The sequence below is a fragment of the Toxotes jaculatrix genome, chromosome 19 (genome assembly GCF_017976425.1).
Source record: "Toxotes jaculatrix isolate fToxJac2 chromosome 19, fToxJac2.pri, whole genome shotgun sequence".
NCBI lineage: Eukaryota > Metazoa > Chordata > Actinopteri > Toxotidae > Toxotes > Toxotes jaculatrix.
The window spans coordinates 12,365,801-12,392,640 of NC_054412.1; the positions used below are offsets into that span (position 1 = coordinate 12,365,801).

General features: G+C 41.8%; 4 protein-coding genes across 4 annotated transcripts; all 4 read left to right on the forward strand.

Annotated features, from left to right (window-relative positions):
- Positions 1-1,298: 1,298 nt before the first annotated feature.
- On the forward strand, positions 1,299-3,817 carry fosab (v-fos FBJ murine osteosarcoma viral oncogene homolog Ab). The gene is made up of 4 exons (XM_041063871.1): positions 1,299-1,616; positions 2,070-2,297; positions 2,414-2,521; positions 2,627-3,817. The coding sequence occupies exons 1-4, from the start codon at positions 1,482-1,484 to the stop codon at positions 3,293-3,295; spliced, it is 1,140 nt and encodes a 379-aa protein (XP_040919805.1). The 5' UTR covers positions 1,299-1,481; the 3' UTR covers positions 3,296-3,817.
- A 5,423-nt stretch (positions 3,818-9,240) lies between these two features.
- Positions 9,241-14,491, forward strand: tmed10 (transmembrane p24 trafficking protein 10). Its single transcript, XM_041064762.1, has 5 exons — positions 9,241-9,473; positions 10,567-10,687; positions 11,280-11,353; positions 12,736-12,862; positions 13,059-14,491. Exons 1-5 carry the CDS (start codon positions 9,297-9,299, stop codon positions 13,178-13,180), a joined length of 621 nt encoding a protein of 206 aa, XP_040920696.1. The 5' UTR covers positions 9,241-9,296; the 3' UTR covers positions 13,181-14,491.
- An 883-nt stretch (positions 14,492-15,374) lies between these two features.
- Positions 15,375-18,445, forward strand: eif2b2 (eukaryotic translation initiation factor 2B, subunit 2 beta). Its single transcript, XM_041064466.1, has 8 exons — positions 15,375-15,618; positions 16,019-16,139; positions 17,091-17,242; positions 17,400-17,563; positions 17,660-17,755; positions 17,836-17,973; positions 18,055-18,121; positions 18,234-18,445. Exons 1-8 carry the CDS (start codon positions 15,447-15,449, stop codon positions 18,389-18,391), a joined length of 1,068 nt encoding a protein of 355 aa, XP_040920400.1. The 5' UTR covers positions 15,375-15,446; the 3' UTR covers positions 18,392-18,445.
- A 3,573-nt stretch (positions 18,446-22,018) lies between these two features.
- On the forward strand, positions 22,019-24,988 carry LOC121199976 (ubiquitin carboxyl-terminal hydrolase 37-like). The gene is made up of 10 exons (XM_041065003.1): positions 22,019-22,122; positions 22,201-22,324; positions 22,418-22,569; positions 22,677-22,776; positions 22,925-23,001; positions 23,129-23,237; positions 23,314-23,371; positions 23,514-23,671; positions 23,784-23,805; positions 24,666-24,988. Exons 1-10 carry the CDS (start codon positions 22,019-22,021, stop codon positions 24,986-24,988), a joined length of 1,227 nt encoding a protein of 408 aa, XP_040920937.1.
- The last annotated feature ends 1,852 nt before the right edge of the window (positions 24,989-26,840 follow it).

Genomic DNA, 26,840 nt, shown 5'->3' on the forward strand with positions numbered 1-26,840 from the left:
GTATTGGACACCACTGAGAAAAGCAAACTGCTGTCGTGGAAAAGTACACATCAAAAACCGGTTCTCAGCTTGTTCTGCGACTAAACACACCCTCGCTTGGATTGCACACACAAGGTACAAGTGCTGCCTGAATCCATGTTACACACGTAACTGCCTCTGCACTGACATGCCTCTCTCGAATTCCTGGCGAGAGTTTATATAAAATTGTTTTGGATCGCATACAAATTAGACACCGTCCTCCGTCAACTGTCAATAAAACAATTATTTGCATATGAGATAAGCCAGAGAGGCTTTCAGTTAAAAAAAAAAAAGAGGGCTATTTCTTTGCCAGCAAAAATACTTACATTTATCTATTTTTTTCTTCAGTTTATCCACACTGATTTATTCTTATTTAATCTAATTCTAACTGTAATTATTTGCACACTGCTCTCTGAGCACAGACTGAAGAGTACTATACTACCCTGCATTTCATTCATTCACATATTCAGCAAGTGTCAAATCAAAAACTTTAAATCTTTGATGCTACAGGACTTGTAACACCACAGTACCAATGCTGCAGGTGTTCCCCAAACACTTGCAGCATTGTGTTTTAGCCTCAATGGTATTTCTGTCAGTCAGTTATAAAAATGCATTAAAACCTGTCTAAGTAAGAAGGATTTAAAATAAATAAATAAATAATCAGAGACTGCTGTGGTCATATGTTCAGATTCTTGATAATACTATTTTAAAGAACTATTTTGCAGGAAAGCTTAAAACACACACACACACATCAGCTGTGGGTGGTTAAGTGCGTTTGTTTGATACATTTAGTTCAGAGCAGACAAATCTGCATGTTCAAATTTATCTTTGGTGCACTTTGATGTGTAGGATGTACTTTTGCTGACCATTATCCCAGTTCTTCAGTTTTCACAACAGCCTCTGTGTTTGTTGTCTTACATAACGTCATGTTGCTGTCGGCCAATCCCGGAAGGAGTATTTCCCATCAAGACCCGCCCCCTTCACAGGATGCACCATATTTGGAAAATTACGTATTGGGGATCCCGTTTCTGGAATATTCCATTTCTTGTGGGTTTGAAAAATAAAAAATACTTATAAATGTATTTTATATACAACACAGACAGGTGTTGCACATTCAACTTTTAGTGCATTTAATCAAAGTACAAGCAATATCTTGCGGTATTGCTGTGTTGTCAGGTCGTTGTTTTGGTGTTTTTCCTCCCCATGTATCGCCTGAGAAGCACTACCCCCTTGCCGACGTCATTTAGGGTGGTTACAGGGGCTATAAAAGCGCTCCGGGCTCACACAGTTGGCAGTCAAACTTTCAGTAGCAGAGTAAGGACAAGAGAAAACGGATCAGGAGCAGCACTTTAGAGTTTTTTCACAAGCCTACTAAAGGGATTTCCTCATCTCAAATTCAGATTCCCCCGTAGTAGAGTTTGTGTGAATCTTTTTGCTGGTTTCTTTGCTTTTTGGGGGGAACGATGATGTTCACTGGTTTCAACGCGGAGTGCGATTCTTCCTCCCGCTGCAGCACCGCTTCCCCGTCCGGGGACAATCTGGGATACTATCCGTCACCGGCGGGATCTTACTCAAGCATGGGATCTCCTCAGTCTCAGGTACGTCCAGTCAAATTTTATTAAAACTTTTATTGCAGTATAGGCTATTTGATATTTCAATTTGTTGTTGTTTTATATGCAAGCAACAACTTAAATATAAAGCTCCCTTTTCAGCTTTTAAAGCCCATGAAGCTTAAACATAAAGATCATATATATAATAAATATATAGCTTATGTATAGATATAAGCTGACTGATAGTGATAGCCTCTGCCTAGTTGTGCTTGAAATAGCCTGTTGACCTGCGCTTCACACAGTGCAAGGCAATTTTCATTCATCCACCTGGAAACTCCATAGAGAGACTGTAACGTCATAGTTGACATCATATGGATATTTTTAAACCATCTAGCTTTTTATAGACCCTCTGCTTCATTCATACACATCTTGCAATGCTGCACCCCCCCTCCTAAAGTATACCAAAATGTACTGACGATCCTCTTGCTTCATTCCTTCCAGGATTTCACTGACCTGACAGCATCAAGTGCCTCCTTCATCCCCACTGTCACAGCCATTTCGACAAGCCCAGATCTGCAGTGGATGGTCCAGCCTTTGATCTCCTCGGTGGCCCCTTCTCACAGAGCTCACCCCTACAGCTCCAACCCCAGCCCTGCCTACTCCAGACCAGCCATGAGGTCTGCATCATCCAAGGCTCACAACTCTACCAAGAGGGGCAGAATGGAACAGGTAATTATTCTCCAGCCATCTACATCAGCTATTACCTAACAAGTCGTACCTTCCTTGTCACAGTGTATGAAGTATCATAGAGCTTGAATGTTAACTTTTTGTTGTAATCTGTGCAGATGACACCTGAGGAGGAAGAGAAGAGAAGAATTCGCAGAGAGAGAAATAAGCAGGCAGCAGCAAAATGCCGCAACAGGAGGCGGGAGCTTACAGACACTCTGCAAGCTGTAAGTATCCCACAGATTTACCATCATTCATCAAAATGTATTTCTCACCATAGCTTCTTGCAGCATTGTCCAACAGCCAAGTTAACGCCCCCTTCTCTATTGCAGGAAACTGATCAGCTGGAGGATGAGAAGTCCAGCCTGCAGAATGACATTGCCAATCTTCTGAAGGAGAAGGAGAGGCTTGAGTTCATTTTGGCTGCCCACCAGCCCATCTGCAAAATCCCCTCAGAGCTGGACACAGACTTCCCCGTGATCTCTTCTGCCACATCCTGCCTCTCCACTGAGGTGTCTTCCCAGCCCCAGACCACCATAACTGAAGCATCCAGCATCACTTCCAGCCGGCCAACCTTCACCTCAAGCTCTAACTCAATCTTCTCCAGCAGCAGCTCCGTCCTCTCCACCGCCACCGTCTCCAGCAGCACGGTCAAGATGACAGACCTCGACGCCTCCGTCCTGGAGGAGTCTCTGGATCTCCTGGCGAAGACAGAGATGGAGACAGCGCGGTCAGTGCCAGAGGTTGACCTGTCTAACTCTCTCTACACAACTCAGGACTGGGAGCCCCTTCACGCCTCAGCCAACAACAATGACTTTGAGCCCCTGTGCACACCTGTGGTGACCTGCACCCCTGCCTGCACCACCTACACGTCTTCATTTGTGTTTACCTTCCCAGAGGCAGAGACCTTCCCCACTTGTGGCATCGCCCACAGGAGAGGAAGCAGCAGCAACGACCAGTCCTCTGACTCCCTCAGCTCACCAACCCTGCTGGCCCTTTAAAGACTCTTCCAAAAACAATAATACTTCCTATCAAGCACATTTTCTTGATGTATGAGATAGATGTGCAGACCACAGGGCTATGGAATGGACTTGTACCAGGAAGCAAATTATTTATAGTTTGATTTGCCTTTATCTATACTTGCCTATTACACCAATGTAGCAAGTTAAAAAGCATGTTTTAACTAATACCACCTAGTTGTTTTATGACTTAATATATGATTTTATGGTGCTAGATTACGAAACTTGTTGTAGTATTGATGTGTGTTCAGAGCAATAGTTATTATTGATCCAATTTGTTTTCTGGTTGATGGAATGTGAGAGTAATTGTGAACTGTCTGTGGACCTTTTAAAACTGACGTGCTTTGTCTTAACCATGGTCTGAGTGGTCTATCTTAGTATGAAGTTTTCTGTGAAAACATTAGTGGTTTTAATTTATGAAATTTCAATTTATTTTTTTACTGAGAGAAAAGATGAACGTTGTTTGTAAGAGATGTAAATAAAATATAGTGATATTTAAATTCATTTCAGTTTGTCCGGTTGAATCTGTCGCTCTCCTCTCATTACATGCACACACATTTGTATGCATTTTCTCTTGCAGATGTGTAACTAACAGTCAGATAGAACAGCAGCCCCAGTGGTATTCAACACAATTAAAATTATGTCTAAAATTAGCCTCTACAAGGGATAGAAGTATTTTTCCTGCACCTCCACTGGCTCTATTTATTGTTCCGTCTGTTGCCAAGGTTAACTATACGTCAACGCTCTTACGTCAGTGCGTTCTTTCCATTTTTTTAATTTGCAAGCCCAGCGCGATGACGTAGGCGACTTCCTTGCCCAAATATAGAGTGCTAGGAGGACTAGCTGCTTCTGTCTGCCTGCGAGAAGCTGCGGGCTGCTCGGTCAGACACGGTTTTCCGCTAAGACACTCACATGTCGGTGTTTGTTTGCGAGTTTTCTCCGCAGAGACATTTAATTTGGCTATTGCTATGTCTGTAGCAAAGAAAAAAAAAACGTGATGCATTGCATTCCGAATCGAAGCGATCTGTTTCCCATATGTTATCGCTGCAAGATAACCGCTGCACACGTAGGGCCTATGGTTACACAAGAGAAATCGCACGAGGATCCGAAAGCAACGTTTTAACCACTGTCTACGTTTGTTTAATTTATTCTGTTCTCTCGGAAGATTTGAATTCGCCAAATATCACCTCCCACACGCAGTCAAAGACGCACATGTGAGTTACAGCACAATACACGACAAGACAAGAAAAGAGCCCTCAGGAATAATTGATAAAGGCACAGACAGCAGTCTGGACTCTAGCTACATTAGCTGTTCTTGCAAATGGACTGGGGCATGCAGACAGCTCGACATGAGGTGTGAAGTGTCGTCTGTCTGCAAAGTGGTATTTTTATTCAGCCTGTTCCAACTCTTCTTTCCCACCAGACAGACTCTACAGTAAATGCACCTCTTCTGTAGGCACAGCCGGGCCAAGATTGACACTGATGTGCCAACACCACATCAAAATTTCTTGTTTGATGAGTAGGTCACATGTAATTTGAAAGATGCATATCTAGAAACATGATTCAGAAATTGTTTAGCATCTTTTTTCACAGGTTGTTAATGCAGTATGAATTAACAGTAAAGGTCTAATGATTGTGTTTTTACCCAGAAACATACAACTAGCTCAAGATGTGCAATATTTTATAAGACAATTCAGGACTTATTTAATGAATTACAAACCAATGCAGACAATTTCAAGGAGGTTCTGTTTTGTTTTAGGGAAGACATAAAACATAGTGAACACAGTTTTTCTTTTTGACAATCACTATCTTAGTTTTTAATTTAAAAAATTGAATATTTAAGGTAATTGAGTCCTTCAACTCATGTTTAAGTTCAAGTCTGGCTCTGTACACACTAATGCAATCATTTTCTGTGAGGTTTAATTGAACTAACTGATTTATCATTATCATATAAGATGGTTTGTTGGTTTGCTTATTTTGGTGGTAAAACTTTTACAACACCTTGTCAAAAATTGTGCCATTTTTGCATCTGTTACATAGTTTGATAAAATCTTCCCAACCTCTCCCATCTACATGTTACTCTTTCACCTTACTTGCCCAGTTCACCCTTTATCAATATTGCATCACGTAAAGAATCATCGGAAGGCAGATTGCTTAATGGCTTTACACAGGAAATGTGTGGTGTGTGCGCATGTGAAACATGCTGGATGGAAGACATCGCACAGTAACTGACATATGCTGACGTTTGAGCCCTTCCAGTGTGGACGCGCCCTTTTTGTGCAACACAGCCAAGAAATCAGCAGTTGTTACTCTGCTTCCTGTATGGAAACGGGCCTGCTGTTCCAGAGTACAACTTTAAACAAATTAAAAGATTGGAATATTTGATACAGTTTAAAGAATTTAAGCTGCAGAAATACAATGCTGCTTCCTTGGTTCTTGCTTGCAGTACACTTTTAAAATGCTTGGACTGAACCTGCGTTTTTATGGAGCCTCTTGTTTTGTCAGCACTATGCTGTTGCATAACAGCTGAATTCTGAGTACCTATCTGTTTTCCTTTGCACTTTAGCAGAGCCTCTTTTTCCTCAATAAAGCCTCTATGTGCGACCATGCAGCCCCTGATAACTCTGTCTATTAATACCTCTTTGCCGGCCCCTGGGAGATGGGGTAGCAGCAGAAATAGCAGGTGCCTATTGTTTCTTTTAACATCAGCATCAACAGCAGTAAAATTAGACCACTATGACGCCAACCTGCGTCGGTGCTGCAACCCAGGGGAGGAACCAGGCAGCGTACGCCTGATAGAAAGAGAGGAGGAAACGAAGGCGAAGGGAGGAGGAGGTGGAGGAAAGGAGAAAATGATGTGTATGAGGATAGCAGGGAGGGAGACAGACAGAGATCCCTGCCTGGGTGTAATTGTGAGCACAGTGATGATGAAAGAGCCAAGTTCGCCTCCGTGTCACGATTACAAGAGCTCAGTCTGGCTTGGTTCCATATTCACAGAAACCCATCCCCTGATACCTTTCTTTTGTTGGGAGAGGATATGAAAGCTTAGAGAACCCACGAATGCTCCAGTTTCATCCGCCAGTGGCCGAGTGTCTGTCTGACTGACAGAGTGATACAGTTATTCATTTACAATGATGCCAAATTATACTTTTACAGAAGCAAATGACAAAGCACACTCTGTGTAACATCTGCTCCTGACATGTTCCTTTCAGTGTTTTACCGCCATGGGTGTCAACAGGGTGACTCCATCTGACACAGTGCAGACTTTCTATGAAATTAAGTTTCTATGACAGTCTTGTCAGACATGTTCATCTGTGGCAGTATATGACAAGTCCAAACTGGGTTTGAGCTCAGTCTGGATTCTGTGTACTTATCAGTGAATGTCTGCTTTTTGTTTGTATTTTCAGTTTGCACGAAGTGATAAGAAGTGCAACTCAAAGAATGACAGCCGCTGGCTGAAGGGTGTGTAGACACTTGCGTCAGCATTCATGCTCATTTAAGGAAGTATTCTACTCTGTTAATGTAGGACTTTCATAATGATATGTAATGCTGAACCAGTGCCCAGGGGTGATACAAAGATTAGTGAGTCAGTAGTTAGATAGTTGAAGTAACCTTCCAAGTAATTTCCAGACCGCACCTGTGAAATAGTTAATCCACAATGAATATTGCTCTTGAAAATGACTCAAAGTGGTTAGGGACGAAGTAAGGTTCAACGGGCAGGTGTGACATTTCAGTATAATTACACCAAGTAAAAATGTAGATTAGTCACAGGTCAGTGAATATGAAGTTTTGTGGATTTCATTGTTTGAAAGCTCTGTAGCACAGAGGAGTGTGTGACATGCTATTCTTAGAGGTTATTTGACGCACCAAGCTACAATACTGGAGGGATTTCTCTATCCAATAATTATCGTTCACTTAGTGCCAGACTCCCCACTCAGCAGCGTGTTCTCGTCTCGTCTCGTGGGATCAGTAACAAGGATGTTTCCCTGGAAACTGGACAGCTCTATCATATGTAATTGGGTAATCCCTGAGCTGCTGACAGAAAAATAATAGCTTTTGGGATTTTCAAAATACCCCAGCAGCCAACACTGAGCATGATATGTCTGTCTTGTAATCCGGATTTTACTGGATGGATTATTATGCAATTATGGTAACAGTAAAGACGTTTTTGAGTGAAAATCTATAAATATCAGAAAGCTAATTGTGAGCACTTAGATAAAACAAAATGAAAAGAGCTGATTTCTAATCTTATGAGAGCAGTGCCAATACATTTCTGTGGGAACAGGTTTGAAATATGTAGAGTTATTTAATCACCACACATTCAGCTATAGTATGTGGCTACTGTCCAAAATGAAACAGGGTCACCCATTTATTGTCATTACAAAGACCAACTTGGACTTCATGTCATGCTGACAACTCAGCTAAGACAACACAACACACTACAGACCAGACTCTAAACCAGATCATCATTTAAAAAAAAAAAAGAAAACAAAAACACAGTTTAGCACTCAGTCATAAAGAACCTGGCTCCTCACTAGAGTCAAGGATCTGCAAAGATGAATTAGTCTTTTAATCTCCATTTGAAAAATATTTTACTGCCATAATTCCCTGGATAAATTAAATTTTATGAAATAGGTAAAAGCTCCTGACCAGTCTATTGTTTTGGGGGGGTTTTGTTTTGTTTTGTTTTTTTCCCACAAAGATGAACGTTTTGTGTAAGTACAAGTCTTCTCACACACTGCCACTCTGATTAGCCTCAGAACATCACCATTTTGGCCCACTAGAGGGCCCCAGGTCTCAAATCGCTATGTTAGGCCCCCACTAGAATAATGTCAAAATCAGAAACTTTGGTCATATCAAAGGAGTATTCTGGTTGTTGCATTTTTTCAGTTCAGTTATCTGCATGTATGTTTTTTTGTTTTGTCTTTTAATTAGGGCTCCTATGAGTCTTTCCTGTTGTACGCCTTGTACTGTCCCCGTTCATGAATATGAGGTCAGGTTGTCCCTGTTCCATGTTTGTCTCTGTGTACTCTTATGTCACATTGTCAAACTGTTTTTGTGGCAGGTAGCCTACCTGTGTCCCACAAGCTGTAAAGCTCAAAACATGTCACACTGTGTATTATCAGGTTGTAATTTAAGCTCAAAGGGCCCCTTACTACTTTTCAGAGTTTTCAACTGCATCTCACTATATTCTTCAACAAATCCATCTAACACAGGTGTAACTGAATAATATATTTGTGGAACGCCAGTCGTGCAATATGTTTATTATGTTTATTTCTCTATTCAAAGATGATCTCTGACATGGAATGTGAATGTCCTCAATTTTTCTCCGGCTGTCCGTTTACTCCTGGTCTGAGACTTTGAGCCCTCCCTCACTGTATTTCAGAGACAGCTGATGCTCTGTTCATTCAACCTCTTGTCCATAGTCTTTCCTGTTGCACTGATGTAGTGTTCTCCAAAGGTGTTGCACATGTTTCATGCTCCACTTCAGTCATCCTCTCTGGGCAGGTTTGTAGTAAGTGACTTGTCACTTGTAGACTTTGGCTAGATATTCCAACAGCTGAGCCATGTAAGGGAGTCCCACTGGGATACTGCTGAGTTAGGTCCTTACCACTAAGATACAAGCATGGTCAAAGGCAGCTCTGTTTGCTGATGAGCACAGTAAGAAGTGGTTGAAAGTTTTGTTCTCAGGTGAGGATGATATGTCATCCCCACCTGAGAACAACTACAGGCAAAGTTGGACTAAACTGGACTACTGTCCATACGTTCAGGGACCCCACAAAACACATTTATTCGCCACCCACACACTTTGACCTCGACGAAACAAACCTAAACGAAACAAGAGTGAGCAGTTGGAGGGTAGTTCTCCCTCCAGGCCAGCAGCGGCGCTGGATTGTTCAGTCAGGCCGGTTGTGTGAGTAGGAGCTCGGCGTTAAGCTGGTGGGCTGGCACGGGCTGGTTGGTCGGTTGGTTGAGGGTAGCCATGGCTCGACTCGCTGCGCTACTGCTGTTACCGGTTCTTATTGAATCGGTATTTTCCATTTCTTTCTTTTTACCGGTCAACTCGAGAAAGTGTTTACGGGAGGAGATCCACAAAGACGTCCTTGTCACGGGGGAGTATGAAATAAGCGAACAGGCGAATACCAAAACTAATCTGAAGGTGAGCCCAGACCTGCGGCTAGCTGCAGCTAACGTGCCCAGTTCGTATCGAGGCCGAAATGGCTTCAGTCTGTGAACGTCTGTTTAGGTAAACCAGCAGTCACAGGTGAAATCCACAGCTTATGTTGAAGTTAAGTCTTATCTGTCGGTGGAATGCAACTGTAATTCTGCGACAAACGTTGTTAGCAGTGTAGCTAGCCAAGGCCCCAAAAACTCGCCTTCCTGGTTTTAGTAGCTAATTAGCTAGCTAACGTCAGTGCTAACATCACCGTCCAGAGTACTTTAGCGTAATTTGCGTTTTGACACAAAGTCAGATTTCTCTCACACTAGGGAAGGGCCACTGTATCACCGACTGCGGGTGTTTATTTCACATTTGTCGTGGGTTAAACTATGTGAATTGATGCCGTCAGTATCACGGGCTCGGCTCTGCTGCTGTTACACGTCAGTCTTACCGTCCATTCAGCCGGCAGACCCATGCTAGCGACATTAGCGACTAACATGTTAACGACAGCTTGTACATAATGTCATTAAAAAAAAAATAGGACCTTATAGCTATTCCATACACCATTTAGGAGAGTCTGTCCTCGCATTGTTAGTAACTCAGCGCAGCATCATTAAGATTTTCACTGAATACGATTTTGTAAAACAGTGTACATTCTGTAACAGCTGCTAAATAAAAACAACACTAACGGTTTGCAGGTATTAAAAAGAGAATTATTTATCCTAATGAATGTTTTTCGCTTATTTGAATGCAGTTAACTGGGGGCAGCGAGTGATCGTTAGTGTTATTATTACGTCGTTTAATCTGTTGTTTCCTTTTTCAGTTGATAACTTAATCTATGAAATATCAGAATTATTAAAAATACCAGCACAAAATACGTAAATTGCTTGTTTTATGCAGCCAACTTTACCATCAACCATGCAACCACCTTATCATGTAAAACTGAGTAAAGCAGCAGTTCCTCACATCTGAGATGCTGGAACCAGAGATTGCTTGACTTTTCTTAGACTTTGCATCTTTCAAAGATAGTTTTCTTTCAATGGACTCAGCACTTCAATTAATATTTATTTAATTATTTTCTTTAACTTTGTAGATCACAGATTCCTCCAGTCATACTCTTTACTCCAAGGAAGATGCAACAAAAGGAAAGTTTGCATTTACCACAGAGGACTATGATATGTTTGAGGTGTGCTTTGAAAGCAAATCGCCCTTGGGTAAGTGTTAGCTGCCAAAACCAGGCAGCTCACAGCCACACAATTATATTCGCTCATCACAACCACTCATTCCTAGAAGCACTTTCATTATTTTTCTTTCACTGAGCGATATACTTAAATATTAAAGCAGTCATTATCAACACAAACATAGAATTCGTTTGTTCTTTATAATTGACCAAGAGCAAAGATCTGAACATTTTTGCTGCACTTTGTTTAGAAATAAAATGTACAATGATGTGTAACACTTTGGTAATGTTTTTGTTGTTATATAAATAGATGTTTTTTTTAGATGTAAATTTGTGGAAATGAACCATGTGTAATGTGAAATGAATGGAATTCCAAATCCTGAGCAGTTTTCAGGGAAATGTAAAAAGACTTTTTATCCATGTTAAGTAAGAATGTAGAGGTAATGGGAAGAAACTTATAATGATTCGTACAGAAAAATTATAAATGGAATAACTTTAACACTGAAAGGTTTTGTAGTTGGCATGGAAATGAAGGATTTTGTAGTTCTGGAAATAGACTTTTTTTCACAGAGTGACCACCATTTACAATGTTAATTTCTGTTAATCACATATGATGATAAAAACAGGAACTGGAAGAGTGCCTGACCAGCTGGTCAACCTGGACATGAAGCATGGTGTGGAAGCCAAAAACTATGAAGAGGTAAGTTTCATAGTGTGAACCATTTGCTAACATTTGTAGAATGACATACTGTAGATAAACAAAGTCTATCTGCAGCTTGACTGGGTCACTGGATGTAGGACACTAGTCTTGCAGCAGGAGTTTTACTACATGTTCACTAGCAGCCAGGATTCTTAATCCTGATGGAAGTGTTAGAGGGCACCTAAATCTCCTAAATGATCTAAACTTTGGGTTGGAGGTCTCCTTTGGAGAAGCTGGTTTCGGACTCCGATGAACTGCAAATTGACTTGGTTAAATGTGCGACTACACCCCCAGTAGGATCAAGGCCCTCATTTATCAAACTATCACAGATGCAAGAGACATGCAGACTTTTCCCTGAATCTATTGCACAACATCGAAATAAGCAACAACTTCATCAGATAAATAATATATTATTAGCTGTGGAAACAAGAATTTGCTGCTCCAGCACATTACTTACTTTTATGCCACATTAAATACTTCATTATAGAAATGCAAGTGCTGTTTTCTGTATTAATGGCACTGCCAAGTTTCCATTGTTAAAACACAATAATGACATCAAGGCGTCTCAGTATAGATAATGTGGAAATCAGTGGAGGAGGTTCTTTGCCTCCACATTATTCAGTATTTTCCTATGTAGGGACATGTTGTGTGTCGGCACTTACGTTACTTAGTTGTTCTGAGAATTGGTTAGCACTTGGCTGCCTCAGGCAACACTTAATAATAAGTATAGAAGTGATAAAGCCTGTGAGCTGAGAATCGCCCCCCCTTCCCACACATGGTGCACCAAACATGACGTTCTGTTCTGCAGAGTGTGTGTGTAGGTGGATGTTCAGGGAGAGCTCAAGTGGGCATGCCTGTCTGTAGGCAGGTGGGTGGAGCTGAATTTGCCCATGTATTCACTTACGTAGATGGGTGTATTACTTTGAACAGATTTGCAAGCTGTTCAGTAGATGGTGTAATAGTGTTTGGTAAATATGCTAGAAAGAGTCCTTGTGTATTACAGTGACTGAGAAAGTGTGCTTGGCAGATGCAAACTGCAGTATCCAGTGTTTCTTTGTTCTTTGCTTATTTGAGGTGACTTGAATGCTGCATCTCCAGCAGAGTTTCCCATTCAATTTCTTAATGGCCAAAATTTCCATGTCTTGTCCTGCTGTGTAATTTAAGCCTACAGTTTGATTCATATGGTCCAGACCAAACAGAAAGACAGAGCTATTTTTGTCTGTTTGCATAAATGGTGATGGTCTTAAACTCCAGGTGTTTACACAGCTAAGAGTGACACCTGCTGGACAAAACACATAATGACACTGCTTAAATGTAAGTTTTAAGTTTTCTGCGACAGGCATCTCAAGCTGGATTTAGTAGCTCATGTTTTGTCCCTCCAGATTGCCAAGGTGGAGAAGCTGAAGCCTCTTGAGGTTGAGCTGAGGCGGCTGGAGGACTTGTCTGAGTCCATTGTCAATGATTTTGCTTACATGAAGAAGAGAGAGGAGGAGATGCGGGACACCAATGGTAAGAAAATAACACAACTGTCCATTGATCAGATCATAATTTTTCATTGAATGCACTTGTTTTATTATTTTCTTAGGAAGCAACAGGTTTAATTACTCAAGGGAACAGGAGTAAAGATCCGTTTTCTTTCTTAGTTGATTGTATGACCAGAAGTCGCTGACCAATAACGTCCCCTTCTTTCTTTGCCACTTTGCAGAGTCCACCAACACGCGTGTGCTGTACTTCAGCATATTCTCCATGTGCTGTCTCATTGGGCTGGCCACATGGCAGGTCTTCTATTTGCGGCGCTTCTTCAAGGCAAAGAAGCTGATTGAGTAGAGCAGCCCCTAGCTCCTTGCCTCAGGGGAAGCTACTTGCCGGTCAGCCTGCGCATCCCAACATCCACCCTCCTTGGACTAGCTTCAGCAAACAACAGCGAGTGGGGTTGAGGGGCTCAAATTCTAGTTTTCGCGGCTGTGAGAAAGAGTTTCCAAGGTTATCCTGAAAACAAAAAAAAACAAAAAACAAAAGATTCCCTTGCTTATTTAGGGGTTTGAAACATGAAAAGCGCTGTAGGGAGAAATGCACTGTGAGACATGGGAGAGGCGGCTGTCGCTGCATTTGTGAGCTACGTCTATCCCCATGGTCCTTCTCGTTTCTTTCTGCACTGTTTTGAATGTTGCAGCTCACTGAATAAGACCATGTTCCTTCAATCAGTTGAACAGTGATGTTTGAGTTTGAATGGACGTGCCATGAGCGAATGTCTTTTGCCCTTCTGTTGATGTTCACATTCTTTGCCATGCCAAGCAGACTAGATCCTGGGTGCCCTTTGATCAAGTGAAGGCTATGTGAAAAAGTGGTTCGTTGCCACTTTGATGAGAAAATTGGCAACCACTGAACTTCTGTGTTATGTCACTTAATTTGCATACATGTTTGGTAGCAAAATTTAACGGTGTCTTTAGTTTGTTTTCATATTGTAAATGCTACTTAGTTGCTTCTACAGGTATATTTTTTGGGAGGTTGTGAGTTGTCAGTGTGATATTCTCTTATAAATTAGGTCACTTCTATTAGCTCTTGCACGTTCTAGTTTTGTTTCTGCGACATTTGAACATTAAGTTGTCACCAGTCAAAAGTGGCCAGAAACCAAAAATCTTGTTCTTAGGAAGGAATTTACTGCATCATATGTATATGGCTATGAGCAATTTAACCACCTGATTTCTATGATACAATTCATATATACTTGTGCAAGTTTTTTTCTTGTCAGACTGCAGGGGACAGAGGTTTAGATGGGAAATGTAAAGTAGGCTATCCAAACTTTCAGTCATGCCCCTCTTTTCTTTACACACTGGTAAATGTAGTTATTCTTTTCAAAACATTACTTCCCAATTACAGTACTTGCACATCCATCCAGCGTGTTTCGTTTCATTAGAAATATTTGTGGGGGCTTGGGCTACATGAGAATGTGGGTGGTTGCAAATATTCAGATTGTTTTTTTTGGACAGGGATTAATTGAAGCATCTGTCATGGGTACATTTTTAACAATGAACATGCGCATTGTGCGCACTCAATGATTTTTATGTTAACTGATAAATTTTGTAAATTTGTGTTGGGCTTTTATTCAATAATAAAATATTGGATGGATTTACATTAGTTACAGTGTAGTCTATTTATTTCTCACTCGTGATGCTAATGTTGGCTACTGAAAGGCACTTCTGAACTTAAAAACCATTCTACCTACGTGCAGATGTAGGCTGCACGTAGGTAGAAAGTATGGAGTCATTACATTCATTTGGAGGATTTTTTTTTTTTATCTAAAGCCACTTCCAGTAAGGGGCCTTCAAATACCCAAAGCATCAAGAGTTAGATGTCATCAAAAATTTAACGTGCATCCACAACAGAAGGTGAGTCTGCTGTGATATCACTTTGACACAACAATATAGTTTGAAAAGTCATACATTCTTTTATATAATAATAAAATACCATCCAAGTTGCTCGCTGCCTACAATTGTGAGTAGTGTCAAAATGCATAGACTGTATATATTTTAGTTACCAGTGTTGTTCATGGTTTCTCATCATCACTGTATTATTGTATTATACTGATAGTGTTTCTATTATTGTGTCCACCCCATAACATAAATGATACAGATACTTATTCATGAAAATGCTTGAGAAATCTAATTAAAGTCGGGCCATATCATATATGTTGAATGGGTTAAATTTTTGCTCATTTAAGCATCAATTCCCAAAGTGAAAGATGAAGGTTTCCAGGCAGATTTTGGCACTACACCTGCCTCTGGTTCTGCTTGGCTTGACTGCGTTGGATACATTTTCGTAAAAACACTCGGGAAGTGAAACTCACACCGAAGCCGCACCGAATAGTGATTTAACACAAGCTCGGGAGCCGTTAAAGGGCTGCAAAACTGCCAACAACACGGCAACTTGTCGCCAACACCGCAAAATTGATGCAATGAGTCGAGGAAGCGGTCCACCAATCAAATGAAAGCGCAGTCATAATGACCCGGATGTAGTCCTGAAGTACTTCCTTGTCAAAACATTTGCATGGTAGCAACATTGGTTTGGTCAGAAAGTTCTATTTACACCAACCATGCCGGGCCCAGACAAAGAAACAGACCTGACGGAGAGAGTTGAAGCGTTTCTGTCCGACCTGAAGCGTGGAGGGAGCGGGACAGGACCGCTGCGGGGCTCGGCGGAGACAGCCCGAGAAACGACAGCCCTGCTCCGCAGAATCACAGCCCAGGCTCGGTGGAGCAGCGCAGGTGTTTCGTGCTACTCTTTTTCCTAACTGACATAACAGCAGTGCAGTCGGGTAGTATGAAAGCTGACATTGTGGCCGAACAGTGTGAAACTTTGTCAAATCTGTTGTAGCTGCTACAACGGCTGCTTAAAGCGTGGTAATAGTCTGATAGTGACAGTTAAAACTTTTAGAGATGGATCAGGATTTTTTCAAGGCAGTTTCTGATAAAGAGGTTAACTACTGAGCGAGCAGGTGTCTTCTGTATGAGACAGGTCCCAGAAATAAAATTCATTAATTCCAAAGGTTGGAGATGTGATCAAAGCAGGAGGAATAGGAGTTAACCATAGTGCATTGAATCTGCCACTGGCTTTATCTGCTGTGTTACAGATAACTTATTTTCATTAAAATGTTGTGTCTTTCAGGTGATCTGATGGAAATAATCCGTAAAGAGGGGAGGAGAATGACTGCAGCCCAGCCATCAGAGACCACTGTAGGTAACATGATCAGACGAGTGCTGAAGATCATCAGAGAGGAATACGCCAGGTGATTGTCATTTATTATACACACACTCATAAGGCCCATGAGTATTATGAATGCTGATCTGGATTTATTGCTCACAGGTAACATGTACACGAAAATTCCTATGTGCTATCACTTTATAGTCTCACCAAAGCAGTTGTTGTTAAGTAACCAATTTTACCAATTTTATTACCATGTGTGCTTTTGTGGGTTTGATTCATGTTTTGAACATGTGTTGTTTGGTCTCTGTAACAATGTCAGGAACCAATTTAAACACAGATACTCAAATCAGATTAGTAACCTGATATTTTTCATATTCATGAGAGTGAAGTTAACAAATCTGAGCTGTATTTGAACATTACTAAAAAATGAAAATATGTACAAATGTTTTTTCTTCAGATTATGTTTCTTAATAATTTCTGAGGGTTTTTCCTGTAAAGACTTAATATGTAATGTGTTACTAATTAAAGGAAAACACAGCTGATCACAGTTTAAAAAAGGTTTCAAGGTAAACTGAAGTAAATATTAATTCTTTATTAATTTATTATTGGATACTTTACAAGGAAAGCACAGACCTGTATAAAGTGTTAGAGCAAACTAACAAAGTGTCGCTTTCGGTATTTGTTTGATGCAGTTTTTTGGTGTTTCCCATCCATCTCTCTTTTGTACATGTGTATGTGCACTAAAAGCACTAAAAAATGTAATGAAAACAGTAGACAGTATGACACTTCAGACGTTAAGAGATAAGGGACTGTGTGTTGTACCTCAGTAATAACTAGAGCAGAGTTTGGCGCAGCTCTCAGCCTTCATCTTTACTGAGGTCATTTGAAGGAGGGGCCCTTCTGTAAAAATTGGACATTTCCTGTCTTGCCTAGTCTGCTGTGAATGGTGTACAAGGTCACGATTAAGATGAGATTAGAGAGTGAAGATATATGGTGTGGACATACTTGAACAGATCAATTTCTTTTCCTTCAGATCTCGAGGTAGCAGTGAAGAGACCGACCAGCAGGAATCCCTCCACAAGCTCTTGACCACCGGAGGACTCAGCGAGGAGAACTTCAGACAGCATTTTGCCGCCCTCAAAGCCAACGTCATCGAGGCCATCAACGAGCTTCTGACTGAGCTGGGTACATTTTGCTTTTCTTTTTTTTTTTCTTTTTAACAAGCTGCTTTGTACTTCATTTATCCATCAGCTGGTATTAAACATTCATTAAGATCTTGCAAAGTTCATGTTTATTCTGTGCAGTTACAGAGTTTAGTTTTTTTTCTCATTTCATTTTCCAGAGGGAACAACCGACAACATTGCCATGCAGGCTCTGGAGCACATCCACTCCAACGAGGTCATCATGACGATTGGTCGCTCACGCACCGTGGAGGCCTTCCTCAAGGACGCAGCACGCAAACGCAAATTTCATGTCATTGTGGCAGAGTGTGCGCCCTTCTGCCAGGTAGTGCAAGAGATAAAGTTCAAAATGAAAAACAGGAAAAACAAGAACATTATAAAAATGACATACTTTTTATCTCATTTGTTCACCTTTCACCAGGGACATGAGATGGCCACTAGCCTGTCAGAAGCTGGCATCGAGACCACCGTGATTGCAGACGCTGCCATATTTGCAGTCATGTCCCGTGTTAATAAGGTATGAAGCACTACACAAGACTTTGGAACAGTCATGCCAGAGCATGTGGGTTAACCTGTGTGATGATGATCTCTTTTCAGGTCATCATTGGCACGCAGACAGTTCTAGCTAATGGGGGGCTTAGGGCTGTCAACGGGACGCACACTCTGGCCCTTGCGGCCAAACACCACTCAACGCCTCTGATAGTTTGTGCTCCCATGTTCAAGCTCTCACCTCAGGTAAGAAGAGAGGCTGTTCTGTTGGATTCTTATCATTTCTACTGACAGCAAATGATGACGAAAGCTGTTTCTTGTCCTCAGTTCCCAAATGAAGAGGATACCTTCCACAAGTTTGTCTCTCCACATGAGGTGCTTCCTTTCACAGAAGGTAAATCACATTCCTTACAAAATACTTATGTACATTAGCATTTAAGCCTCTTGCAGAATAATAACCTTTATTTTATTTTTTTAATAACTCACAGTTTACGTTTGTATTTCAGGTGAGATTCTCTCAAAGGTGAATGTGCACTGTCCGGTGTTTGACTATGTCCCACCTGAGCTCATCACACTGTTCATCTCTAACATTGGAGGACACGCACCATCATACATCTACCGACTGATGAGTGAACTTTACCACCCAGAAGACCATGAACTTTAACCAGTGTAATTAACAAAATCAATATAAATTAAATAAAATAAAATGATTAATGCAGTTTTGTTCATGCACATTTTTATTTTAATAGAATGGCAGTTGTGCCTTAGACCCTCCTGCAGGACATGATGAGAAGTGTTGGAGTGTGGTTGCTGTCCTCCAGGTGGAGGCGGTGTAGGAGAAGCAGAGCAGCAGGTTTGTGCAGGTTTTGATGTGAACAAGAAGATAAAGAAGCAGCGATGAATGTGTGTGTGCGATGTAAAGATATGCTGTGTGAGTGTGTGTGTTGTATGGATGAGTGTAAAAAGACTGGGTCCCGCTGTATTACTCAGGCTGCACTACAGCGTCTATTCACGGGCGCGATCCCACTACTGAGCGGCACGGGGGCTTTGACCTGCTCCGTTTCCGACCTGGGCCGGTGCACCCCTCCTTAGACGACCTGGTGGTCCCGGGCTCCCCCAGGAGCACCATATCGATACCGAGCTTAGTGCGGACACCCGATCGGCATAGTCCGCTGCAGCTCAGAGCTCCTGAGCTCAAACGATCCGCCAGCCTCAGCCTCCCGGTAGCTTGGATTACAGGCGCGCGCCACCGCACCCGGCGAGAAGCAGATGCTCTCACAGGCCTTTTGACTCTGACTAACGTGACGTAATCACGCAGCAAGCCGCAGCGGCGTGTGGTGGCGGGAAAAAAAACAGCAGCTACAGTGAGGAAGGCTGCTCAGTAAAGCGACATATTTCACTGTTATCTGGTCATAAATATGCAGATTTATTTAGTTTGTCCTGATCACACAGTGATGAAACTGTGATGAAGAGTCAGAACCACGGCGCCAAATCACTTTACCCCATATAAACCACAGTGAGAAATATTTCTCACTTGAAAAAGAGAAAAAAAAACAACACAATGAAATCTACTTGCAAGGCAGAAGGCAGGGAACAAATAAAAATCATCATGTGGGAGTCAAATTAGCAGGACTAGCCTGTGTGTTTTTATGCCAGCCCCCTCCCAAAAACAAAAAACAAAACACTTGTATAGGAAAAAACACAACTCTGAAACATTTTATGAAATGATCCAAGTGTTTTTTATACTTGAGACATTCACCTTTAATTCTTCACTAGAGCAGAGGGAATAGTGTCAAACAGATGCATGTTATATAAGCTTAGACATTTTGAAGCCTATTGTTTATAATTGATAAACTCTTTTCACACCATAATTATACGGTCAAGAAATGTTTAACTCTGGTACAATGGCATCACAAGCCTGCATATACTCAATGGATCAATGAACTGTGAAAAACATCATTGTAACTTGTGGAGATTCTCTATGTTTCTGTGTTTCATTTCCTTTATATGAACCTGTGCTGGACAGCTAAGCTCGCTGTTTTCAAGTGCTATCAGCTGAAATGAGCTAAGCTAGGCGAAACACATCCTGTGCTGGACCTGCAGAGATGACACTGATTTCATCTTCTCATCTGAATCTGGGTAAGATGGCAAATGAGAACTTTTTCCAAGTGTCAGTAGACGTTTGAGTGAGGTTTAAATGGAGTGTGTTTTGTGGTATTGATCATTTTAGTTAAACTTAATTCTTCTTTCTAGCTAGTAGAGTAAGGTAAGTACAGTACAGTATACAGGATAATTCCATATGCAAATCAGGATAGAATGGAATTTTGATGCCACAGTGATTCACATTCTAGAAGAGTTTTCTAATAAAGACAGAACTTTACTGAGAGATCAGATTCAGTCTAACATCTGAACCGTACAGGAGCGTAGAGATTAACTTCAACTGAAAGCGATCAAAACTGCGACAAACATGCCTGGATTGTGTTATTTTCAACGAAAGGTGTGTTTCACACAGGAGCTACATGTTTTTGTGTACATTCTGTACTATTCATGTGACTTTGTGAACTGGAAAAGTTGGCATGCTCAAACTTTCATCAGCTTAAATGTCTCCTAGATACTTTTTGTGAACTTGATTTTTATCAGCTAGACACATTGCTTTTCTGTCATTATTCTACTCATTTTTCTGTATCCCGAACAGAAGAAACAAGAAGCTACAAAAGATGTTGTGGCAGATGAGAGCAAACAGCACCTCAGCTCTCACAAAAGGTAAGGAAATTTATAACTGTTATTTTACAACTGTCCAAACTACTTTTGAATTTCTACAGTAAGTTTCATTAGCTACTTTATTTTGTTTTTGTGGATTAATTTTATTTGTTGTGAGTGATTAACCTCTTGATTCTTTCTTGATTCTTGAATATGATTAATTATTTATTCATTGATAAATAAAATTCCACAATAGATAAAACAACTGTGTTTATCTTTACCAATAGTGTTGCTGCCACCAGCGATCCAGTCCCAACAGAGTCACCTGGGACTGGAAAACCTAAAAAGACGCGATGGAGGAACCGCCTCTTCGGTTACCCCATGGTATGACAGGCAGTGTCAGAGCTTCATGTCGCCCTCATTTCAGTGGGCTTTTACATTTTTATTTAGGCTTTTTAATTGTGAGAAAGCCCAAAAAAATATGTTTAAGGTAGTTAACTCATTGTTTTTCCTTATAGAAGAAGGAAACTAATAAGGAGAAAGATCTTGGAAGAAAGAAAAGGTATGAAACTTTATCCTGAGTACATTTTCTAGTATTTACAGTCATGTTTTTCCTGACTTATTTAGTTTAGTGAATTATTATACTCAGACGTAGCACTGGTTTCCAGAATATAAAATCATATGTTTTTCCTGATATTAGTGCATGAACAATAAGTTTTCAGAAAAATAGCCAATCATGTTTCTCTTCAGGACTACTGACACCACCGTGAAGGACGAAACTACCGAGCCAAGCCAAACCACCAAGAAGACTCGTTTTTGGCATCGGTTGTGTTGCTGCTACAAAGTATGTTCCACAGAAAGAGCCAGAGCTCAGCATTAACCAGAGAGTTACCTGTCCAGACTAAATAAGAGTACACTACAAAACTGAGGTAGTTCATTAGTCTGTCTTTGCATCATTGTTTGCTTTTCCTGAAACAGAGAAGATATCAGGTTTATCCAGCTGCTGACAACCATGAGGAAAAGGAAAATGAGGAAAATCCTCCAACAAGGCAAAGAAAATAATCGATTTCAATAATTATTATTATTTCAATAATTATTATTATTATTTAATTTAAGCATTAAAAGTTTATTCTGTATTTTTTTCTGATTTACTACTGAACATAATTGAAAGTATAGGTGTGTTTTCATTATGTATCTGATGTGAACAAATTTGATGAGCATCTGAAAACATAAACTCAGGCTGAGTTGCTGTGAATATTTTGATCTGTGTATTAAATAACGTTTTAGAAGCATGAGTTCAACTCATGACAGTCTCAACAAAAAATCCAAAACAAACAACTCTGAGCTCTGACATCCTTTTGTGATGTTTAGTGATCCTGTCTGCACCACATTGACTAACACTGGTTCCAGTGATGACTGCACCATCAGCACCTTAGGGTGAGTACAAGAACAGAAGCTGTAACAAGACATGAATCCATCAGTGTGAGTGAGCTTCAGTTTATGATCGCTCGATGAAGAATTGATGCTGTTGATGTGTGTGTTGACTTGTTGTGTCTGTGTCAGATTTCCAAACATCGGGCAGAGCTGTTACATGAACTCCAGTCTGCAGGGTCTCCTGAGCTTGGAAGACTTTGTGAGGAACATCAGCTGCCAGGAGCCAATCTGGAGTTCAGTCCCACAAGCCCGACTTTTGAGGTACAGCAGCCACAACACACATGCATGCACACACACACTCTTGTCTTGTATGAATGTCTTTTCTATCACCCTCCGCAGATGTTTCATAGCCATCAGAGATGCCCACTCTTCTCCAGACTCCTGGACGAAAAGCTACCTTCTGCACTCATTCAAGAAGGTGGTTTCAGTCCAGGCACCTGAGTTTGGTGACCACTGCCAAAAAGTGAGTCTTCAGGTGTCATGCTGTATTATTTCACATCCTCCTGGTAGTTACTCCTCTGTGTATAAACATCTCTTTGTGTTTCTGTGTGTACAGGATGCTCACGAGTTCCTGATCTCGGTCCTGGGCCAGTTAAGGGGTCTGTCCCCTCTGCTGAGCGCTGCTGCCTCCAACAAGGGCCTGAGATACACCTGCCCTGTTGAGGACCATCTACTCTTCAAGATGGAAAACACCAGGACTTGCAAGAGGTAGAACTACACAGAAAACATCACACACACGTCTTTATACAGTAAAATGGGAGCTGGTTAAAAACTCTCCTGTGACCTCTGCTGCCTCCCTCTGCTTTATTGTGCAGCTGCGGGGCCCAGTCCAAGCATGAAGAAGAGTTCACCAACTTGTCCCTGGACCTGGTTCCTAGAGGCTCTGTGGAGGAAATGCTGCAGGAATACCAGAGAGTAAGACCCACCTGTCCTTGTTCAGTCACATCATCACCAACTGAACACACACACTCCGGTTCTGTTAGTGTGTGTGTGTGGATGTTTTTTTTTTTTTTTGTTACTCAGTTTAGAACACAAAGCCTTTTGTCTCTGCACTGTCCTGCAGGAGACAGAGTTAGAATACACCTGCACTTGCGGAGGGAAAACATCAAGTTACAAGTCAGCCTTCGCGACCCTGCCAAGGTGAGCTCCACTATCCCAGAGGAATCCTCGAAATTCATATCAATCTAACAAAATGTTAAACACAAAAATCAGATATGAAACACGGCAATAACCATCCTCTGCTTCTTTCCTTCTTTATCTTTTGCAGAATGCTTGTCTTGCATCTAAAGCGTTTCCGTTTCACACCTTCCTATGAACTAGAGAAGGTGCAAGACCCTGTGGTGTTGCTCAGGGACCTGGTGGTGTCCTCTGCACAGGTAAAGAAAAACTAAACTTATCTGTAAACAAGTAAAATCTAACTAACTAACTCTTATCTACTGTCTTCCTTCTCAGGATGGTGCTTGCTACAGCTTGGTTGGCACCATTAACCATTTTGGCACCACAGAAGCAGGTAAGACAGTCAGGCACACAAGGGGGACACAAAAATAAAAGCTTTCATGATTATGATGTCAACTAAATCACTATCTTGTATCTGCTGATGTTAGTTGACCTATATAAGCTCTGTAGTGTTAACAAAATCTGTCTCCTGTTAGGACACTACATCTACGACGGCATCCACCCTGACGACTGTCCAGACGAGCCGACTGACCGCTGGCTCACGATCAATGATTCAGTGGTCAGCGAAACAACTGGAGCGTCTGTGTGCAGCCAGCGCCAGGAGTCAGCCTACATCCTGTTCTACAAGAGACATGTAAGAAGACAACACACAGACAATACACAACTGTTTCTGAAGTCCGGGAGAAGTTTTAAACACACTAACAGCGTATTTACAGTAAATCTTTTCTCTGTTTTCTCAGATGTAGATCAGGAGGATGCTGACGACGAGTGACCCAGAAGACTAACAGAAGATCCACCAGCAGCACTTCCTATGGCCCACAGGAGGATGGGCCACCGCCCCACCAGAGAGCCTGGTTCCTCCCAAGGTTTCTTCCTCTCAGAGGGAGTTTTTCCTTGCCACCGTTGCCCCACTGTCTCAGGACATTATGTACTGGAACAGTATGTGGCTTGCTCTCTGAAGTTCTGTTAGAAGAAAGCAAAAGTCAATAAATGCTTTCTAACAGGAGGATTTTACTGTTTGTGTTTTATTGCCTCTCAGTACCAGTCTAAGTCTTTACAGTGGAAATGAAACTTTTGCACAAATACTCTTTAATGGCTTTGAGATGGTATTTGAATGTTGGGCTCACACTATGTGGTTTGTTTATTTACAATGAAAATGCGCCTTTACTCCAAAAAATCAACCAGTCCAGGTATTTTCACTGTGGGAAGAAGTGACAGTCAGCCTGTGGAGTTTGGGCACAGTTACAATCTGACTGTATCTGATAGTTTATATAAATTATTTGTGTGTTCAAACAGTAGATGTGAATCCTAGACGTTTTCTAACTTTTACATTTCACTAGAATGAAACTATCACAAAAACAACAACAACAAACTGATAAAGGTGTGTAGTTTTATTTTGCCTCCACTTGCGGGACATAAGTGCTGCAGTGTGGTTGGTGCAGTAGCTGCTGTCCTCCAGGTGGAGGCGGTGTAGGAGAAGCAGAGCAGCAGGTTTGTGCAGGTTTTGATGTGAACAAGAAGATAAAGAAGCAGCGATGAAGGTGTGTGCAGTGTAAAGATATGCTGTGTGAGTGTGTGTGTGTTGTATGGATGAGTATAAAAAGACTGGGTCCCGCTGTATTACTCAGGCTGCACTACAGCGTCTATTCACGGGCGCGATCCCACTACTGAGCGGCACGGGGGCTTTGACCTGCTCCGTTTCCGACCTGGGCCGGTGCACCCCTCCTTAGACGACCTGGTGGTCCCGGGCTCCCCCAGGAGCACCATATCGATACCGAGCTTAGTGCGGACACCCGATCGGCATAGTCCGCTGCAGCTCAGAGCTCCTGAGCTCAAACGATCCGCCAGCCTCAGCCTCCCGGTAGCTTGGATTACAGGCGCGCGCCACCGCACCCGGCGAGAAGCAGATGCTCTCACAGGCCTTTTGGCTCAGACTAACGTGACGTCATAGATCGGTAGATAGATCGATAGAGGGTAATTGTAATATCTAACCACGAGGTGTCTCCCTACCCTTCTTTATTTTAAGTTGTGACACAGCTCCCCAAACTGAAACCCACCGTGGGTTAGTTTTGGTTTGTGTGACATGGTGTTGAGTGGTAGGATGTGAAGGTTTGCAGGGATGAGGGTCATAGGGGAGCATGTGAAGGGTTTTGGCACCCCCGCTACGCTCTAACAGAGAGAGCGCATTGTTCTCTGACCTAAATTTCTTGACCTGGAACTGCAGGAAAAAGAAAAAAAGGTCAGAGTGAATGGACGCAGCAACATGTCTTCACTCTCCACTGCCTCACACTCACTGGTCAGACCATGACATCATCCAACTGTCAAACAACAACAATTAGCTCTGCTAAAAAAGATCAGGACCTAGATCCTCAATAGGCACCTTAACGTACAGAACCTGGTCTCAGTTTTTCAGAATCACTAGAAAATCTTAATTCGTCTTCTGGTTTATGTTAAATAAACTGCCCGTGACTGCCTAAAACTCAGATTATTGATTCTTACTGTTATTATTATTATTATGAGCCATTGAGCTGATTTTTGTTGTAATCCAACACTGTCATCCTTGGCATCCTTCCAGACTTAACATTATATATTAAATTTAATTATTTATTAAGTATTTGGCCTCTAGCAGCAAACAATGTCAACAATCCCCTGGTTAAAGCTGCAACCAGGAGATTGTTTAATTTTAATTTTAACAGGGGCAGATGGCTAATAGTGGGCGATAGGGCGCCGCTCTCCTTGATCCACACGAAAACATTAGAGTTTATTTTGCCGTTCCAAGTCTGAATATTATTGTCCAACTAGCAGCCCCTTGGGGCGATTTCAGTCAGACTAAAAATCGCCCCAGGCGCTCTCATAGACTTACATGTTAAGTTTTTTGTTTTTTCAAACTGTAGGCCCCGCAATGCATTTCTGTGGGCTCCGAGAGGGCTTGCCCCAACGTGCTTTCGTCATACGCACTGATGAAGTCACGTGCTCTTCTGACGATACAGCACAGCGCGCATACGCGTCGCGTTCACGTTCAAGACCAACATGGCTAGCATTGCAGCTAAACGGAGCAACTCAATCGTGTCATTGCGGGAATTACCATTCTGTTGTCGGATCAATCAAGATAAATTGGCTATCAAAGAATTAGGGCCACCCTGACCAAATTTAAATATCAAGCAGGTGTCTTCAAAGGCGGGGAAAACCTACAGCCGCGGATTTTCACGGAGCTGGTATGAGCGGAAAACGTGGCTAGCAAGATGCGAAGTAGCTAACGCGCTATTCTGCTACCCCTGCCTTCTGATTCACCGGGATGGAAACACCGCCTGGACAGCCACGGGTGTCACCGACATACACAACATCGAAGATGCGTATGGACAGCTGCCTGAAACTTTCGTCGTTTGGTAGAGTCAACGCCGCCACTGTTAATTCTTCAAATTTCAAAAATATTTAGAAAAAAACCCGAAAGAAAACTAAAACAAAATGTTAAATAAAAAATGAATGTGAACTGGACTGAGGAAAGTATCATGACTGCTTCCCCTGAGATAAAAGACTTTAATGTTACGATGACAGCTTCACCATATATTTTTCCTGCTGTTCTAACCTGTCATTTCAGTCACTGTCATTCCCTGCCTGTCCAGCAGTAGTCCTCAGCTTCCACCGCTCCTCAGTCACCTGATCCTCACCTGTGAGCACACCTGCTCTTCATTTCCTCTAATCAGTCTCTCGGTGTGTAGCTGTCTGTTCAGAGTCCTCTGCCAGATTTTCCAGCCATATGTTTTTGTACTGCATCCCTGCCTGGGCCCCACTGACCGTGAGGC